The sequence below is a fragment of the Homalodisca vitripennis genome, chromosome 3 (assembly GCF_021130785.1).
Source record: "Homalodisca vitripennis isolate AUS2020 chromosome 3, UT_GWSS_2.1, whole genome shotgun sequence".
Taxonomy (NCBI): domain Eukaryota; kingdom Metazoa; phylum Arthropoda; class Insecta; order Hemiptera; family Cicadellidae; genus Homalodisca; species Homalodisca vitripennis.
The window spans coordinates 22,564,049-22,584,865 of NC_060209.1; the positions used below are offsets into that span (position 1 = coordinate 22,564,049).

Below are 20,817 nucleotides of genomic sequence, written 5' to 3' on the forward strand. Positions count from 1 at the left end.
AGACCCATGTCCATATGGTGAAATGTGTTTGTCTTGACCAGAGCAATAATGTGATATTAGTCCAGAGTTAAGGGACACCCTGTGTAATTAACTGTTTGTATAAAATCGTATTTTACATTAAATTTTAGGCTTAAGGTGGAAACATGGCAAATACGATACATGATTAGAAATGTGAATCTTGTGGTACTTGTGCTGCAGAGAGTTAGGAGGGTATGGTAACAATAAATAAGACACAAAAATTTTTCATATATACACCAAGAGGTATACTATATACTAACAAATATTTGTACAATAATATTCAATAACAAAATTGTTAAATTTCTTTCTGGTCGCCATATTCTTCACAATTTGGTTTTTGAAATAGATGCTCTGTAACAAACAACAAATATATGTCATTATGTTTTCAAAAAAACAAAAAACTAGATCAAAAGTACATCGAAACACATACATAAAATACAAGGGCTGTCCAGAAAGTAACATATGTTTTGGCATGGTGCGGTAATCGGTGGAACTAATGCCGCCATCTTGGCGTCAAGGTGTCCCTACACTCCGTACGCAACCAGCTGTGGTAGAATGTGTATCATGCTTAACGTAATTTGTACACAATGTAGTGTTGAAATGAGCGCTGCAGTTGAAAATTCCACCAGTTGTGGAGTCTGATAAAGTTTTTGTTGGTGAAAAATCACAAGCAAACTGATATTTATCACCAGATTTGTGATGTGTACAGACAATGAATAATGAGCGAAAACTGAGTGAGGCAGTGGTTTAAAATGGATGAACCAATGTTCATGATGAGCGCGACGCTATTGGTAGGCCTAGTATTGTGAGAGATAAATTGGTGGTAAAAATCAATGAAACAATCTATGAAAATCGTAATTTTAAGATAAGGAACTCTCAGAATATTTCCACCAAATTTCATGGAGTTTAATTCATGATTTTGTGGTTGGTAAACTTGGTTACCATGAATTTTGTGCCAGATGAGTTCTGAAACTCCTAACGGAATACCACAAAAAACAGAGATTTGCTGCAGCACTGACACTTTTGGATGACTACGACAAAAGTGGAAACCAAGTCTACGATTGTATTGTAACTTGTGACAAGACTTGGGTAAGGCATGTCAACTATAAAACAAAACAGCAGTCGATGGGACACGCACGTTCGCCCAAGAAACTGAGGAAATGTCTACAAACACTGTCAGCAAGAAAAGTCCTGGCTACTGTGTTTTGGTAAACTCATTGACTTTCTTTAACACGGCCAAACTGTCAACACAGAGAGGTATTGCCAAACACTCAGAAACTTAAGACGAGCGATACAAAACAAGCATTAGGGAAAACTCAGCAAGTAAGTTTTGTTTCTCCACGACAACATTTGTCCATACAATCGTACCCAAGAGCTCTAGGATTGGAAGTTTTTAATCATCCCCCATACAATCCAGATTTGGCCCTAAGCGACTACCCTTAGTTCTCAGCGACAAAGACGTGGCTCGCTATGCAACAATTTAACACTGACACTGAACTGCATGCCGGTGTAAACCAGTGGTTCAACTCGCGAGCGGCAGATTTACACAGAGAGGGTAAAAGAAGAAAAAAAGAAACACTTCTTTAAGCGAAATTAGGACCATATGGTCCTTTCTTACATTAAACCTCTTAAACAAAATTAATCTCAATAGTGCAAAATAAGACTTATTAACTAAAACAATAAGGAGGTATTGAAAAGCATGTACCATGTTATGTTCAATGTCTTAATTTAAATATTTACGTAGAAAAATAGCCTAAGAGTTTACCTTCAACATGTAAATAGTACAAATTTTTATTTTCACTTTTTATTTTTGTTATTTCAAAATGTCTATTACTTTCTAGACAGCACTTGTAATTTGATATAGTATAAACAAGAAGAAAATTGAAATCTACATATCTTACTGAAGAATTAGTTATAAAAATAGAAACCAAACATGAAAAAAAAACAGACTGATAATTTCTTAAAATCAGGAGAGAGATACAAAGTTTACAGAATAATAATAATAATGCATCTGCTTTTGTCATAACCTACAAAAACAGTGTTGTGAACTTTAGGTCTTCTATTCTCACTTGCCCTGAAAGCAACATATCAATGCTTATTATATTTTATTTTACTTTTAAATCATGCAGAAAAACTTATAGTTTCATTATCCACAGATTTACAGAGGTTTTGTGGACCAAACAACTCCTTTTTTTTTAATAAGTTATTACAATTGTTTATTTCTTTAACAGTCTATTGTACCTAGGAACAGGTAAATTGGCAGCATTGACCATAGTGTCTGCACGTATTAAACACCACAAACATTTCACTTCTTATCTATCATCCAGCCGAGTCATTCGCCATTGAGACACTTTGTGTAATAAATATAATGTAAGCTACTCACGTTTGGTGTAGTTGTTTGCTGCCACTAAGTACCACGTACGGTGATTGTGTCTCCCGCTGTTTGGCTTGCAGCATGTTCAGAGTGCCCAAGGGTGTGTCCGTGCTGCTCATTTGTTTCATCAGCTGTGAGACAACATTTAAATCAAAATCCATTATTGACAATTGATGATTTTGAATAAAAACAGGTAACATTACCGTAATGTTTCAATATTATGCTTTGACTACTAAGCCTGTAGTAACAACTATGAGCACGTGGACTAGTTTCTTAGTCTATAATTTCACTCTGGACTACACAATTTTAGTGGCTTTGATTGTTAAGTAATGACTTTAAAACCAAATTGTTTGTGTCCATTAGACCTGCAGACTACACATAATCCCGTACTTATATAACAGAAAAACTTGTTCTCTTTTTATAAATTCCATTTTAAAATGGCCAAACAAAATTATAACAATACTTCTGTAAAATACGTAAAGTAAATAAGCAAAGTTAGTGCCAATTAGCAGAGGTCTTTGCTATTGGCATCTGATTAGTCGTAGGTGGTTAGTCGACGAATGCAGATGTATTGTGATTCCTGACTTAGGCGTGTCACAACGCTCTGGTATGATTTGTTTATTTCAACCTAGTTTGTAATTATGCGTTAGGTTAGTTATTTACCTGAAGAAGAGATCTGATTGCAGATCTCGAAACGTAGTGTTACTGATTTTTTGTTTCACTGAACGATGGCAAATGTCCGGAAAAATCCTGTATCCTTCACAGGATTTAGATAATCCTTCATTAGATAATGATATAACTTTTTATAACTATACCAATGCGAGTGTAGTATATAAGTGGTATTTCACTAAGAATTACAAATCTTAATTTAAAGCAGTTATAAAATTGGCATGTATTTCTTTATAAAGTAGTTTAACTGGAACAAAAAGATACCATTTAAACTAAATTTACAATATTGAGAAACAATAAATACACCCAATTTCATTCTTGGATTGCTTCACTGATTCAATTACATCATATTATCATGTCAATAATATTTTCATCATATATAATTAATTTGTCTCAGTCATAAAATTAAATATAACAAGAAAATCTCTACTAATCACATTTAAATTACTTTCTTCAGGTAAATTCTTTGTCCAATACTAGACTCACAATTTCAACACTTACCACTTCCTGTTCTCCCTTCTTCATTCTCTTCTCCACCTTGTTCTTGCCAGGCCCCTTCCCATGGAACTTATGAGACAGGTACCTGTAAGCAGGGGAACATTAGGAAAAACTTAGGCGACTGTTAGCAACTATGTTTAACTCAATCATTTCCTAACATTAAAACTTTGTAAGGATTAACTCTTTTAGTGCCAGAAACATAATCAAATCCATGTTGAAAAGTGCAGAGTTATTTTTTGTGTTTTACTATGCGAAAAGTGCCAGTGGGTTTTGGACAAAAACGCAAGGTTTAAAAAAAAAAATGTACATAAAATTTATTTTTGATCATAAAAAGCTCCTTTTTACTTCTTTTTAAAGGTAAATGAATTACATATCAGAAACTATTTAACATTCAGATTTGTATATAGTTTTTTAAATTAAAAAATCACTATAAACAGCAACATTTCCACGGATACAAAATAAAAATCAAGTTTGAGGTGAAATAACTATTATCCAAAAAATTATTTTGAAATTTCAGTACTTTTATGCTAAAGAGAATTCAAAAACAACCCAAAATCATGTGTAATAACCTAATAAGTACCGTAAACAAAATTTTTATATACAGTATAGTCAATTGCTAGAAATTTTTTTACTAAAACGCAAGGTTTCAAAAAAATTCACCTAAAATTTATGTTTGATTATTAAAAGTTTCTTTTTTAATTTGTTTAAAAGATAAATTAATTATCTATCAAAAAATATATAACAATAAGATGTTTATATAATTAAAAAAAGCTAAAAATCACTTTAGACAGTGACTTTTTTCTACGGAAACAGAATAAAATCTCAGTTTCAGATAAATATTTTTTTTAAATTGTAATACCTTTATGATAAAAGAGCATTTACAAAAAAAAACCCTAAAATCATATGTAATAACCTAATATTGTACAATAAACACAATTATAAAAAATATTCAAGCGCTAGAGGTTTGTTTTGCTAAAAAGCATAGGGTTTTAGAAAATATTCAGTCAAAATTTATTTTACACCATAAAAAGTTTTTTTTAATTCTTTTTGAAACTTCAATACTTTAATGATAAAATCATTTATAACAATGCTAAATCATGTGTAATATAACATTAATTACTAAAACGAAACTCAAAACATAAATATAACCTTATTCAGGCAATTTCCAAACAAATTCTACAACACTGTCTTCATGGACACTTGGATGTACGAGGGTCGTCCACAAAGTAACCTCCGTTTTGAAATAAAAAATAAACTAGTTGAGATACAAAAATTTTATTATATAAATGTTAAAACTGCAGCTTTTCTCTACTTTTCTACATATTCACCATACAAATTCAAGCACTTATCATATCTTTTAAAAGTTTTTTAAATTCCGTCTTTAAAAAAATCTGCCGCCTGAGAACGTAGCCAACATGTTACAGCGTTTTGAAGCTCTTCATCACTCGCAAACCTCTGAGATGCAAGCCACCGCTTCATGTACGGGAAAAGATGGAAATCACTGGGAGCCAAATCCGGGCTGTAGGGGGGGGGGGGGTGGTGGTCAAAAACGTCCCATTTGAACTTTTTCAAAAGTTCTGTAGTTCTTTGAGCTGTATGAGGGCGGGCGTTGTCATGGACAAACACAACACCAGATGTCAGAAGACCACGACGCTTGTTTTGAATCGCTCGTCGTAGCCGTTTTAAGGTTTCACAGTAAGCTGCAGCTGTAATGGTCGTATCACGCTCCATAAATTCAACGAGTAAGATGCCCTTAGCATCCCAAAAAACTGTAGCCATCAATTTTCTCGCTGAAAAAGATTGGCGAGCTTTCTTCGACTTGCTTGGCGAAGCGGTATGACCCCATTGCATTGACGGACTACACCTTCGCTCATAATGTTTGGGCCATACACCGCACTCAATTCACGATGAATTTCAGCTGCTGTGTAACTTTTCGACCACAGAAATCTTATTACACCACGCACTTCACACGTGGCGGGATTTTCTATCACGGCGCTCATGTTTTTACGTTGTACCAAAAGAACGCGCGATCGCACAATGCTCTCCCTTGCACAGCTAGAAGCGTACTGAACGGCTGCGCACACCGATGTGAGAATGGCGGCGCTACCCCCACTACTTATCGCGCCAGGCCCAAACGGCGGTTACTTTATGGACGACCCTCGTATAACCGTCACAAACATGTAAGTTTTCTTAAGTGACTGTCATAACTTTTTTTTAATTAATTTTATTATCTAAAATAACATAGAAACATTTTAAATTGGTAAAAACTCACAATTATATAACATAAAAAACGCTCCGCTACTCGTCACAACACCATAATCGCAATCAAGCTCCAACTGAGAAAGTGTTGTATTTTAGTTAGTTGCTTACGTCACCTAACAGCAGTACAAAGTAGAAATAATAGTTGAAAAGGTTAATTTAGTTCATGTATTGGCCTTTTGTATGATATCAGCCAGGATGGGATAAGTTATAGAGGTACAAAAAATTAAGTAGAAATCGTGTCGTTCTGAGACACCAGCAACTCAAGCATGTTTTTACATTGTCTCGTAGTGAAATCCCCGGCACTCAAAGGGTTAAAATTGAAATGTTGTAAAAATAATTAAATTACTATTTTAGTATTAGAGTGAAACATGTAATAAGAGAAAGTTTGACCTTTTCATGTGTTTCAGACTTTGAATAATTACACAATTAATTATGTTTTATTCTTTGATTATAATGGTATTAAAAAGATTTCTAAGGTTGTCTGTATCTATGTTAGCAGCTACTTAAATATGCCATTCTATACAAAGTCCAGTAATTTGGGATAGTGTGATACAAAGTAACTTTGTAATAATTTTGCAGTATGTGTATATATTTAGTATAAAAAAACCTCTGCAAATACCTATAAAATAAAATGGTATTCTTAGATTACTTTTTATGTTACGGGCAGTCTCCAAAGGTTTAATCCTGGATCTGTAAAACAACTTCTGACTTTAAAATGTTTCCCCAATGTTAAACGACTAGTCACTAGTAGTTTTTGCAGTCATCTATTTAATCAAACTTTTGCTACTGAGAATCAGATTTAAGTTGGACAAATTGTATATCGGATTTATTGAGATGTTTCACACATGTAATGTATTGTTTATTACATGATAATGTAATAAGTACGTACATACATTATACAGTTGCAATAAAAAACCTTGGTTCTTCTCACCCACTTCGACTAAATGCAAAATAGCGGGGTTTTATCTTCTAAAAAGTTATGTTTTTAATAAAAACCTCATGGGGAATATTTGATATATTTTGAAAAGTGTACAAAAAATTGCTTTTATATTTAAAAAGGCTTTACTTTGGAATTTGTTTTATTTTCTTTTGTTTTTAATGTAAAAAAGTCCTAGACTGAAATATTAAAACATATCAACTGCATATAAATGTTCCCGTAATGTACTAAAAAGAGAAAATATATAATATTATATATTTTACTTCAATAATAAACATTCTACTTAGGTTTTAATTTCAACAGCCAGATCCAGGGTTAAGAATGGCAGAAATTGGATTGAGATAATTTTATTTAAATCTTATGTAACCTAAAAAAGCTATTATTAGGAATCAAAATTCAAGGATCAGGAATCAATTGTTTTAAGATTCGGAATCAGATTCAAGACTACAAAATTTTGGATTTGCCCATCACTGTATATATTACCTAGTAACATTTGGCGCAACACGATATAAAATAATTTTCTTTTAATCTCACATATTTCTTTGGTACTGAGTTAATATTCTTTTTTGGTTATATCCTAAAATGGTACAATGGTACAAATGGCCAATACCCTAAAACTAAAAATTAATAATAAATAAGTATGCAAATATTAAGAATCATGTAAGATAATAAGGATGATATATGAAGGATAAGGGTGACGAGTTTTACCTGAATGCCTCCTTAGCGCAGAGAACATGTCCATTGTCATCAATGTAATCCAACTTTACATTGGGCTTGTACCCATCCTTTTCCTTGAAGTCAGAGGTAGGACCGCAGTATCTCTCCCGACGGCCAAACTTGTCATCCTCTCTGCAATCAGTAGAATTTCTATAGTATTAACCCTATGCACTTCGAAACCAGTATTTATAATTTGTCTTTGGAGCTCGTATGACCAACTCTACTGGCTGTCACTATTTTATCGGAAGTGCGGATTACTTTTTGCCATAATGTCATCTTAGCTCATATGTCCAGCTGCACTGGCCGCTAAACATAGCAGTTATTTTATAATATTCTTTTTGTTTTATAATGAATGGTGGGTGCTGAAACCTATCGAGCAGCCTTAGTTTGAAGCAATTTTTACGTAAAGCAGTATATTTTAAATTAGTCTATAATTCTTCTCTAAACACTGACTGCAATTAAGACAAATGACGCATAGTGGGCCTATACACTGAAGTGATAGAAACCTAGAACATTTTACTAGAAGACGTGTGCTAACTATTTTTAACTAAACATAGGTATGTATTTTTAAAGTTTTATTTCGTGAAAAATGTAAAGACTGAGAAAAATGTAAAACTTCATGTCTGAGTAAAACATAACCAAAGCCCTATTTTATAACATTCTAATTTACATACCTTTGTTAACAAGATACGTATAAAAACGCGTATTTAATGTATATACGTTAAATTTCCCAAATTTACGTTTATCTTTGTATTAGAAAGATTCATTAAAAATAATGAATAATAAATAACGCAAGGCCATGAGCATGAGAGTAGTTCAAAAATTAATCTTCGAATAATCTACAAGGAATATATTTATGTGTTGTTTTGAACTGTATCATGATCCAAAACACTTGATATAAAATATCTAATGCTATGGTAAGTTAACTCACAGTTTTTTTTTTTGTTTTGTTTTAATTAGGGCAAGGAGCTTACATAAACTATTCAACACACGCAGGTCTAATAAGACCTCTTTGCAGTTTCCAGAGTGGTAGGATATTCAAGATCAGTGAGGCACATGGAATAAGTTAAAAAATAAATTATAAATCATAACTTGAAAAAAACTGTCTGTTTAGTATGTTTTAAATTTTTTTTTTAATTTTCCAATACAGCAGTTAAAATAAACAAATCCATTAAATTTTATGCCTTACTGAGTATATATTCCCTACACATAACGTAGAGCAATGGTGGGAAGGGTTGATTCAATAGGAATGTTAAGTTCAGCTCCATTTCACCTTCCAATTAGTGCAACATCTGAATTCTAACGCTGTGCCGACTTGATCTCTTCAGATGAATGTTGATTCCAGACTCCAGGAGTAAAATCTGTCACAGCGTTAGACTTCAGACGCTGCACTAAGTGGAAGGTGAAATGGAGCTTAACTTAACAATCGTATTTAACCCAGCAGGGATCACTTCTGGTTGGTTTATACCATCCAGTTGAACCTACCACTGGGCACAGCAAAAACCGATGTGTCACTTAAATCTGGGCAACCTTATGGATGTCCAGGAGCGGCACATCATTAAACGCAAATGTCAAGATTCTGGGGTTCAAGGGCAATTCGATAGGTCTAGTCTACTTTGGGAGATGACTGTTGGAGTTGGGGGGGTTTGTTCCCTAACCTCAGAGGTTCTTGCTAGCCTCAATAAAGGTGTGCCTACTTTGACTGGAGAGGCTGGTTCAGAGCTGGCCTCCCCTTCTTCCAGGGAGACATGACTTTTGAGATATAGTGCCCTAATTCTTACTCATGGATCTCGATAGGAGGCGGCTCCTACTCCCTAACTTTACCCATCCTGAATATCCTGCCACTCCGGAAGCGCAAAGGTTTTTATAGGATTAAGTGCAATTTATAAGCTTCTTAAAAAAAAAAATCGTATTGTTTTTATATTATTATTTACTGACGTGTGAGCCTTGTCTTCAATGGAGTAATTCTGAGCCTGCAGATGCTGTAGGCGGGAAGCTGATGGCCGCTTGGTGGTTTCCTTCTCCAGGTAGCCCTTGCTGACTGCCAATCGCAGGGCTCCTGCCACACCGGCTGCAAGGTCTGGTTCAGCGTCCAGGATTGGAGCTTCATACTGCGCGATATCCACCAACCGCTCATCTACACAATACGCACACAATAAACACCGATAGTCTCAACATACTGAAACGGCAAAAGTAGAACACTCATTGTAACAGTGGCCGAACCTTGACTATTAAATACAATTAAATGATATCAGAGTGGTTTGCTTACCCATTTCAACGTCGTTCCAACCACTCCTTTTAACAGAAGACTCCTCTTTCATTCTCTCCTGCTTCATTTCTCTTTCAAAGTCCTGCAATAAAATCATAAACTTAAGCAAACTAAGAGAAATATATTTTTAAAGCGATTTCCTAATTGCATAGCTAACGGAATTGAAACATTAAAACCCCATGGCCATCAACTCCCGCAAAGTATGTATGTGTGTGAGAATTTCCCAAAACAGATAGGCACATTTTTAGAAGAATTCGGATCTCACTTTCCAATACATCAGATGGTTATTTATAATCTGGTATCAAATTATGAAATTGCAAATTTAATGTCTGTTAGAAAAGTCACTGACATCCGAAAGTAATTGCACAGTGATGTACTCAAATGCACATTTTTCACATTTTATTTTGCGATTTGCCGTTTAGATCTAAAATTAATTAAATAAAACACAGATGGATCTTCTTTACTTCACATTCCTCCAAACTATTACTACAATTCGGAGAATTTTACATTGCATTTATCATTATGTATTTCTGTACCTGTAGTATTGCAAGTTAAGAATAGAATTAGGAATACTTGTTTACTTTATGGAGATCTTTGTGTTAGTACAGTTCTCTTACTATCTACTAAAAGAGTTATTAGTAATGGTCAAATAACTAATGTAATATTGGTCTTGGTTTGACTGACTGCATTCATTAATGACACAGTTGTAGTGCTAGTTGCAGTTCTGTAACAACTCTATTAGTGGTGACTTGATTTACCAGCATTTCCTGAGCGTCCTCGTCTCGGTTGCCGGCCAGACCGTAGGTAGGTATGTCGCCCAGGGTACGGCAGAACTCTGCTGTGGAGTTGAGAACTATAGAGCCCCCCGGTCCCGCCTCCCCATAGCCCATCTCCTCACTCAGCACCATCCTCGCCACCTGCACAATTTTCACATATTAGGGAATGTGTGGTGTATATACAATGATGACGGAACTGTTGCCAACATTTTTTTTTATTACATTAATCTAGTTTTAAATTAAATAGTTAGTAAATCCCATGATCTACGATCAATATACTTATTCTCTGAGTTCATAATCTTATTATTACTAATCATTTTCCTATAGTTCACTTAAAAGCACATTCCAGATGCTTTTTCAAGCTATTTGTTAATTTTTATGCAACTCAAGCTTATACACAATTCCTAATTGTAAATTTTACTATTTTTATGTATTAATAAAGCATACCATTTTATTGCAATATTATAGTCTACTTTATATATGTACATTTTGTTACTTTATTTCTATAAATATCAATAATAATGAAACAGTTTTTCTATAAGTAGATTTATTTTATTAATTGACTGATCATTAGAAGAGTGAATTTTTTTTTCAATCCAGTAAGCAATTTCAATTTTACTGTTCTTTACCCAAAGAAACAGGTTCCTCAGTTTGGCTCCATCTGCATAACTGATCCAACAAAACTCCCAATGAAATGAGCCTTCCTCAGAGGCAGTGGATATTTATTAATGTCTATTGTAAAGCTGTTAGTCTGTCTGAAAATTGAAATGGTGAAAGGCAGTTACAATTTCAACTGTGTGATTCTTCTTGAATCACACTGCATATAAGCTCTAGCAGTCCTTCATTTTTTCAGCAGAATGTTTAAACATAACATGATTATTCAGGAAGATCTTCATTGACTAAAAGAGTAAAATTTGATGGAAGATCTTTTCTAGTTATTTTATTGCAGTATTATTATGGAATTCTATTTTTAAGAATCAAAATTAGTCCATTCCCTTCAAAAAATAACATAAACCATGTCTTTCGTACAATTAATTTGTAATTATTTGTAACTTTAAATTTGAACCGAAAGAAAAAATCTTACAATAAAAAACATAGCATTGGTTGCAAACCTTGTCAGGATTATTTAAAGCTTCAGCTGCTTCTTTCTGCTTTAGTTTCCGAGCTTTTCTGAGAGCCATCTCGAGCTCATTATCATCTTGCTCCACTTTGATATTGGACAGATCTTCGTTCAGGTCTGGAAGATAAATAAAAACATTAGACAAGATACAAGTGTATGTGTGTGTGCTTAAGATTATGAGCTTCTTTTCAGGGCCATCTTCCATTCATTACCTACCCCACTGGTGAAGAGACAGTAAAAAAAAACCTCATACAAAGGATTTAATATCATGTCAAATTGTAAGCTCTCTTAACCTATTGTGGGGTTGAAAAATTTAAGCACATGATGGGTTTCAGATCGATTAGGATTAAGCCCCAGTGTGGGAGTTTTTATATATGTTTAAAAGGACTATTTATGTGTATGTGTGTGTGTATGTGTATATATATATATATTTATATATAATTTCAATAAACATTGTATCGCAAAAAGTACTTGCTCCGCCGGGACTCGAACCCGGATCTCTCACTTGCTGGGTGAATGTGCTACCATTACACCACACAGCCCTCACTTTTTACAATTCAATTATTTTGTATTTGGCTGTTTCTTTCACATATTCACCCCGGCAAGTGAGAGATCCGGGTTCGAGTCCCGGCGGAGCAAGTACTTTTTGCGATTCAATGTTTATTGAAATTACATAAGGCTATTGCCATTTATACAAATATATTTATATACATTTATATATATATATATATATATAAACTTTTTATAAGTTAAATATGAATTCTCTCTTTTATTTGATATTTTAGAAGAAGTTCTTTTCTTGACCACACCAATTTAAATATTTTCATAATATTTTTTTTTATTTTTGAGTTTTTTATCATTCAAAGATGGCAAATAAGAATGGATATCTAGCATCTAAAAGACCAGTAAAGTATTGGGGCTGTTAGAATATAATCGCAAATATTACTAGTTGTTGTAGTATTCTTTTATTTAGTTTTAGCTATATAATATGTTTTCCCCAGGGACTATATTGTACTAAATGATGAAATTGTACATTTATTACTTGATGTTGCTGATTTTTTATAGTTTTGTTATAATTGTTATTGAAAATATATTCCAAATACAATTTAAGTAACTTATACCTATTTATTTTGTTCTTGTTATTATCCTGAAGTATTTATTTTTATTAAGACTAATTTTTTTATAGAAATGTTAATTATTGCCATTGTTTTTTTTTAGAAATTTTGGTATGTTAATATGAAATTTGTATTTATTATTTTTATATTGTTACTGCATTATTGGTGAAATGTTCGCTCTTGTAATAACATTGCATGGACATGACCACAAATTAATTTTTAAGAACAGCATTAGTAATTAGTATTAAGTGAAAATGCAGACAAACTCAAATAAGATTTTTGCATTTATGAATAAAATGATTTGTAATTGATTGTTGTTATTCCACAGAATAAATAAATACAATTAGGAAAAACCTCAATATAATAATTAGTGACCCTACTAGAATAATGACAGGTCCGGATGATGTTCTTGGCTGTCAGAGTATGAAACTACATAGTTGTAAATCAAAATGATAATAGCAACTAAAGCCAGATTGGTGTTTAGATGGCTAAGGTATAAAAGCAGCATTAGACTTCTTTATTCTATCTCACACAAGTATTATAGAGATGGATTTACTAATTATTAATCTTTTACCCTTACATCTCATATTGTCATATGTGGGACATAACGATTTTGACGTTCCATTAATATGTTGGATGGCATCTGACATTGTAATGACGTCATTTTTACTTCATTTTCAACCTGTCTGCAATGTTTCCGATTGATGCTGTGATTGCACAACATTCTCAGGAACTAATAACAACAGCTGGAGAAGGTGGAACATGCATTAGGTCAATGTGTAAGGGAAATGAAGAAAATCAGATCCTTCATATACAGACCAACTGTTATCCAATCCATCATCACAACCACCAATTGCTTTTAGGTCTAGTATTAGGCTATCATCTCTGTCACTGAAGTTTTCCAGTGTTGGTAAAAAGTAATCACCATCACTTTGTATACTTTCGTAAATACTAGAATGATCATCATTGTCTAATTCAACAATAACTTCCAAATTTTTAAAAACGTATTCAGTAACGACATTAAGTTACTGACATGAACGTGCCTGGAAATAGGTTCGGCAACAAAAGTAACAAAACTCAGCAGATGACAATCATTAAAAACATTTTGGTATGAAAACACAGTAAATGTAATTCAAATGAGATGAGTCACTGTTCGACACCTAGAAGCATTGGTCCACCTTCCCAGCTGTTATTAGTGCCTAAGAATGCTGTGCAATCACATCGATCGGAAACATAGCTAACTGGCTGAAAATGAAGTCAAATTTACGTCCTTTTAATGTCGGTTGCCACCTGAACTAATATCCTATACACAACCAACCAATAAAACCAAAAATAATCTTAAAACAAAAGTACTATATTATACAAACTTGTGACTGCAATATATAATTAAATTAAATATCTATATATTTATTTCAAACATTATTTTCACATATTTTGAAGAAAATCCAAAATATTAAAATGCTGCTCAATTAAATAAGGAATATAAAAACAAATACTTTTGTGAACATACAAAAGGGATTTTCTTTATGAATGTTTTATGCAAACTTAAAATACACAAAAATACAAGGATAAACTAATAGTATATTTATCCTAATATTGTAAAATCAAGTATATACAGTAAATTAAATTCTCTTTTAACTTTTAAGTGTTAAAAATAACAAACACCAAAACACTGATAGCAATTACATTTTTCAGAGCTAGCTTCATTTAAGCAATCCTTTTTGAAGGAATTCAATGTGTTTCTAAACTTACCTGGGACATCGTCAATATCCATTGGGTCATCACCTGGTTCCTCCTTTACCCTAACTGCCTCGGGTGGAACTTCACCATTTGTGTTAAAGCTGTCTATGTCGAAGTTATCTGGGTCAGGTTTGAGATTAACCTGTGGTGTTCGACGCGAGCCAAGCTCCCGCAGCCAGTCCTCTGTGTTGCCACCAGATGCATTGTCAACCAGCAGGTCATCAGCCTTCAGGATCTTTGATTTGCGCTCCCGAATCTTGCGTACCTGCATCAACATAAATTAATTTTATTTACAAAATTCTACAAGTAACATGGTTTTTAACAAATTCAAGAATTATTTAAAACTTAAATTTCAACCAGGAATAGTTCATATTCAGAACTTACCTCTTCCCTTATTTTTATTATATTTTAAATTTTATTGTTTAATCAATATTGTTGTGAGTTTTTTCTAGGTTTTATTTTATAAATTGGTTTTTATCGACATTGCCATAAACTATCGAATACATAGCAAAAGGAATAATAAAAGGGGAGGAAAGGCATGACAGAAACAGTGCTAATAGCTCATACCCACTATACAAATACCTTGTAATTGAACCAGCAGCTACTGGGTACAAAGGTGTACTCCAGAAAGCTATTTTGGTAACCTTGTCCTTATACCTTTCTCTGGCAATCCCAGTCTTGCACCTGAATCTTGAGACTTACGAGATATGATGATGTTATCAGCATGAAGAAGTTGCTGCCAACATACGAGGCATATCCAGAAAGTAAGTGTACTGAGGTTCTCCAAGCCGGAGGGATTTTTTTCCCCAACAAGTTGGCTACACTGCTGTGTAGCCTGATTCCTCTCCTCCAAACGAGACCAGTTCAAGGTCAGTACATTGAGAAATGTCGATTTGATAATACATTTTGTGAAAAATGTCAATCTAATCTCCCGCCAAGTGTAAAATACGTGCCATCATCCGTTATCTTGTTTGGAAGAGAAAAACTTCGATTAAGGTTTATCATGGGGTAAAAACTACATAAAGTGATAAAGCTATTAATTCATACGAGTGTGTTTAAGTGGTAGTGTGATCTTTAAAACGGGCATATGTCTTGCATGATGATCAGAGGGGCGGAAGAACTTCAATTGTGACTGAAATTCTTTAAAAAATCGAAAATGTGCTTCATAAAATCACAGATTAACTGTGGATGAACTTTCTGTGATATTTTCACGAATCTCCAGATGTCTGTTACATGAAACCATCACAGAAAATATCGGATATTGGAAACTGTCTTTGAAGTGGGTCCCAAAACAGCTGACAGACCAACACAAGTTGAATCGAGTGGAGACCAGGCAAGAGGTTTTTAGATGTACAAACTCCACGGACATAAATTTACCTGCTCCATTGTTTGGAGTTATGCAGTTTTTACCTCATTATAATAAACCTCAACTAGAGAGATAACGGATGATGCCACACATATTGCACTTAGAGGGAGATTGGATTGATAGTTTTTACGAAATGTACTGTCGCATCAACAGTTCTCAACGTATTGAACTCGAACCAGTCTCATTGCAGAGGGGAGTTCTCAACGTACTGAACTCGAACTAGTCTCATTGCAGAGGGGAGTTCTCAACGTACTGAACTCGAACTAGTCTCATTGCAGAGGGGAGTTCTCAATGTACTGAACTCGAACTAGTCTCATTGCAGAGGGAAGTTCTCAACGTACTGAATTCGAACTAGTCTCATTGCAGAGGGGAGTTCTCAACGTACTGAACTCGAACCAGGGAGTTCTCAACGTACTGAACTCGAACCAGGGAGTTCTCAACGTACTGAACTCGAACCAGGGAGTTCTCAACGTACTGAACTCGAACCAGGGAGTTCTCAACGTACTGAACTCGAACCAGTCTCATTGCAGAGGGGAGTTCTCAACGTACTGAACTCGAACTAGTCTCATTGCAGAGGGGAGTTCTCAACGTACTGAACTCGAACTAGTCTCATTGCAGAGGGGAGTTCTCAACGTACTGAACTCGAACTAGTCTCATTGCAGAGGGGAGTTCTCAACGTACTGAACTCGAACTAGTCTCATTGCAGAGGGGAGGAATCAGGCTACAAGGCTGTCATTTCTACTTCGTACGGCTATTAGATGATGTAAACAACTAACTAAAATACAACACTTTCTCAGTTGGATCACGATCATGGTGTCGTGAAGAGTACCAGAGCGTTTTTTTATGTTATATAATTGTGCATTTTTATTAATTTAAAATGTTTCTATGTTATATTAGACATTAAAATTAATTTAAAAAATTAAGAAAGTCATATACGGAAACTTTTAGTAGAAGATGTTTATGCCGGTTATACGTCTGAATGTCTATGAAGACAATGTTGTAGAGTTTGTTTGAAAATTGCCCGAGTAAGGTTATGTTTTGAGTTTCGTTTTAGTAAGTAATGTTATATTACACATGATTTTGGGTTGTTTTCAAATGCTCTTTAACATGAAAGTATTGAAATTTCACTACTTTATTATAATAGTTATTTCATCTCAAACTTGATTATTTTTGTTTTCGTGGAAATTTTGCTATCTAAAGTGATTTTTTTAATTTACAAAATTATGTAAAAATCTGAATGTTAAATAGTTTATAATACATCATTCATTTACCTTTAACACATTCGCTGCAGCAAAAAGCACAATTGGGGTTACCAGATGCTGAAAAATTTTTATGTAGAAAAAACTTTCCTTGTACGGTAGAAAGGCAAGATTGAAGGTCTAAATGACGTTTCCGGCCGAGTTTCCTGGAACTGTGACGTCACAATTTTCGGCCCCTGCTGGGGCCGGCCGCATATTGTGCTGGTCCCGTACTGTCAAAAGTTGTTACAAGCTCTCTGCTGCTGATATCACTTACTTGTTTCATGGAAAGTCCATATACACTGAATGGCCTTGCCCCAAATAATCCTTCAAAAGGTGTAGGACAACCTTCTCTGTATGCCCTACACCACCAACGGTAGTATCTGATTTGCCCGTGTACATGAGGAATCCAAGAATAAATCCCTGATGCTCTGTCAAAGTGTACAATTTAAAGGATGCAGGATACATTTTTATTTAAAAAAAAACACACACAAATAATGTAGAGAAAGAATTACACAGTTGATATACACAGACGCAACACACTGAACACTCAAAGATTACAACAGGTTCCTATTGAAAAAGAACCGTGACAGGTAAAAGCGAACGAAACCGATCACAATAAAGCGTTGGACATAACATAAAATGCGGCAAATATTCAATAGTCTACAACGAAAGGCTGAATTACACTAAGGCTTTATGTGTAGAGCAGTAAGGCGGCCCCATCTGGGGACGTTCGTACTACGCGCGCAGGTCTGCCGTCCCCATATGGGGCCGGCCGCAGTGAATGTGTTAAAAAGAATTAAAAAGGAGCTTTTTATGATGAAAAATAAACTGTAGGTAAATTTTTTCTGTAACCTTGCGTTTTCACACAAAACCCTCTGGAACTTTTCGCAGTCACACAAAAAACTCTGCACTTTGCAATAAAGATTTTTTTTATCTCTGGAACTTAAAGGGTTAATTAACCCTCTCCCGGTCGAATTACCGCGACGCGCTTTTGGCGCTACTGGGCTGAATTAAATCGGGCGCTCTGATACGAGGGGACACTTATTCGCGTTTTTACTAAGTTAAGAACTTTATTTTAATAAAACTATTATGTATTGTGCATCGTTACAAAGATGATTAAATCCTCTATAATAATGTTGTATTTATTTAAAAAAAAATATTATACTTATGAGGTAAATTAAAATCAAACACAAAGTCAAACTTACATGAAAAATCTTGTTTTGATTGATTCTGAAAACAACTAACAAAATGATTTCAGTAAATGAGTGGTTATAAAAAGTCTCAAATAGTTCATCAAATTACGTAACATAGCAGCACAAGTCAGAAAGAATTGTACTACTAAACAACTAAATCACCGTCAATGAAGTAATCAATGAACCGTTTCAAATTATTAATCCTAGATAGCGTCCCTAGTCATAAAACTATGAATAAACAAGGCAACAATGACACTGCCAATAGATATTTCCAGTATTAGTTCCCCAAACAACCGTATGACAGCAGCACAAAGCAGAGGGCGTTGATAAAGCAGTTGGAGGCGATTGGAGGCGTTTGGACTTTTGAGCCAGGCGCCCTGCCGAGGCGTTTGCCCGGGAGAGGGTTAAAGATTTTCTGTGAAATTTCTTGGATGTTAGCCATCCTATAACCCGTGTATGACTATCGGAGAATAAATATTTATATTACCGTGTTTAATACTCTTAAAGTTTTGTCAAACAAAAGGTGTATGCAAAATTATTTAAGACAATGGTTACAATGAGAAAAAATATAATGCCAGTATTTGTGAAATATTAAAAGATCAAATAACTACACAAGACTGACTGCAATAACCCAGGGTATTAAACTATCATACTATATAAAAATTGATTACATCTTAAATTTTTAAATGAACACAAGAATCAGTTTATGGTGTATATTTATATGTCTACCTCTAAATAATAGTCTTTCTGTCATCCGCAGCTATTCCTTCTTATACACACTGACTAAATAATGTGAGTGTCAACTTATCAACCATATATTATCTATGTTTTACCTTTTTCTTAGGCTTCTTGAACTTAACCATCTCTTGTTCGGTGTAGTAGTCTGAGGCCAGCTGGAGAGCTGGTGTCACAAGGCTCTCAACTCTCTTATGCAACTGTAGTTTGGATTTAACCTGCACCTTCTTCTTCTGCATTTCATCGACACCTTCAAAAAATCAAGACTTAATTTAACACCCAAATTAAGTAACAAGATTGCTTAAAAGACATCAACACATAAATTTTAGAACAAGGAATGTCGATTCAAATTTTAAATGATTCATCGTTTTATAATCTTTTACTATTAAAAATTGTTGGAGGCTAATAAATAAAAGCTAAGAGGAGAAAAAAACCCATAATAATTTTAAACTTTATATAATTACTTATACGGATTATAGTCCACTATGTAGATACCACTTGCATATGAACAATAACTAATTAATTCAATTTTAATTTAACTGAAACTTTTACTAAAACATAAAATTAAATTATTCATTAAAATTTATTGCAGATTTAGAATTTGTTAGTTTTATCTCTTTATTTTTAAATGCATAAGGTCTTTTTAACCCTATTTTTGTTACATTAGTCTGCATTTTTTTAAATGATTAAATACAGCTGAAAAAGATTTTCACTCAAATGTATCTTTTTTATATGATCTTTAAACCAGGTGCCATGTTACTGTAAGTATACATATGAAAAATATTAATGAAATTTAATTTTATGAATAATTAATTATTTTAGATTGTTAACAAAGAATTCTGCAGTATTAAACAATTATATTCATTAAACACTATCTTTTATGGAAGACAACTTCTCCATGTTAAACAACTGTAATATAACAAGTAATCTTTAGGAAACTCCTATTGGGTTTAGTTTGTAAGGCCACAAATTCTAACTGTTCCATGTTACAATACTGTAATACTACACATGTTATTTGCAATAAATTACTTCTGATGCTGAATCTGAGATCAGATTGATCTTTAGGAAACTCCTATTGGGTTTAGTTTGTAAGGCCACAAATTCTAACTGTTCCATGTTACAATACTGTAATACTACACATGTTATTTGCAATAAATTACTTCTGATGCTGAATCTGAGATCAGATTGATCTTTAGAAAAATCATATTGGGTTTAGTTTGTAAGGCCACAAATTCCAACTGTTCCATGTTACAATACTGTAAATACTACACATGTTATTTGCAATAAATTACTTCTGATGCTGAAGAATCTGAGATCAGATTGATCTTTAGGAAACTCCTATTGGGTTTAGTCTGTGAGGCCACCAATTTCGCATACAAAATGACACTTTTATTTAGTTGTACAGAAGAGCATCAACAGTTCAGACTTCAAAAAATAGTTGAATTGGATAAAATCAAAATGAAAATGACATTCAAGAAGCAGGGCCTGTTCATTTCTGAAGCATTTGCCGCAGCAGACACACTGATGTCAAGGCTTTTAAAATAAAGTGAGGGCATACCAGCTCAATTTGCTGAAAAAATAATAAATACTGTAGTTAAAAAATCAAAAAAGGTTGTTTTCAATATCCAAATATTGTGTAATGTATTTTTTAGCAGTACTTTTACATGTATTGCTCTTCATAAAATAACACAGTTATCAAGTACATTATTATGTCAAAGAAAATATTTTCATAATAAAACATGTTAAGAGTATAGTAGAAATAATTTGATATTCTAAAAGCAATCTGG

The 20,817-nt window shown here is 33.7% G+C and overlaps 1 protein-coding gene across 1 annotated transcript in view; it reads right to left on the bottom strand.

Annotated features, from left to right (window-relative positions):
• Positions 1 to 239: 239 nt before the first annotated feature.
• Positions 240 to 20,817, bottom strand: part of LOC124356688 (U4/U6.U5 tri-snRNP-associated protein 1-like) — a 46,379-nt gene continuing 25,801 nt past the window's right edge. Inside the window, 10 exon segments of the mRNA XM_046807833.1 lie at positions 240 to 369; positions 2,402 to 2,523; positions 3,563 to 3,644; positions 7,467 to 7,607; positions 9,414 to 9,612; positions 9,745 to 9,826; positions 10,503 to 10,661; positions 11,633 to 11,757; positions 14,508 to 14,760; positions 19,129 to 19,280. Coding sequence (XP_046663789.1) covers positions 342 to 369; positions 2,402 to 2,523; positions 3,563 to 3,644; positions 7,467 to 7,607; positions 9,414 to 9,612; positions 9,745 to 9,826; positions 10,503 to 10,661; positions 11,633 to 11,757; positions 14,508 to 14,760; positions 19,129 to 19,280 — 1,343 coding nt within the window. The 3' untranslated portion in view covers positions 240 to 341.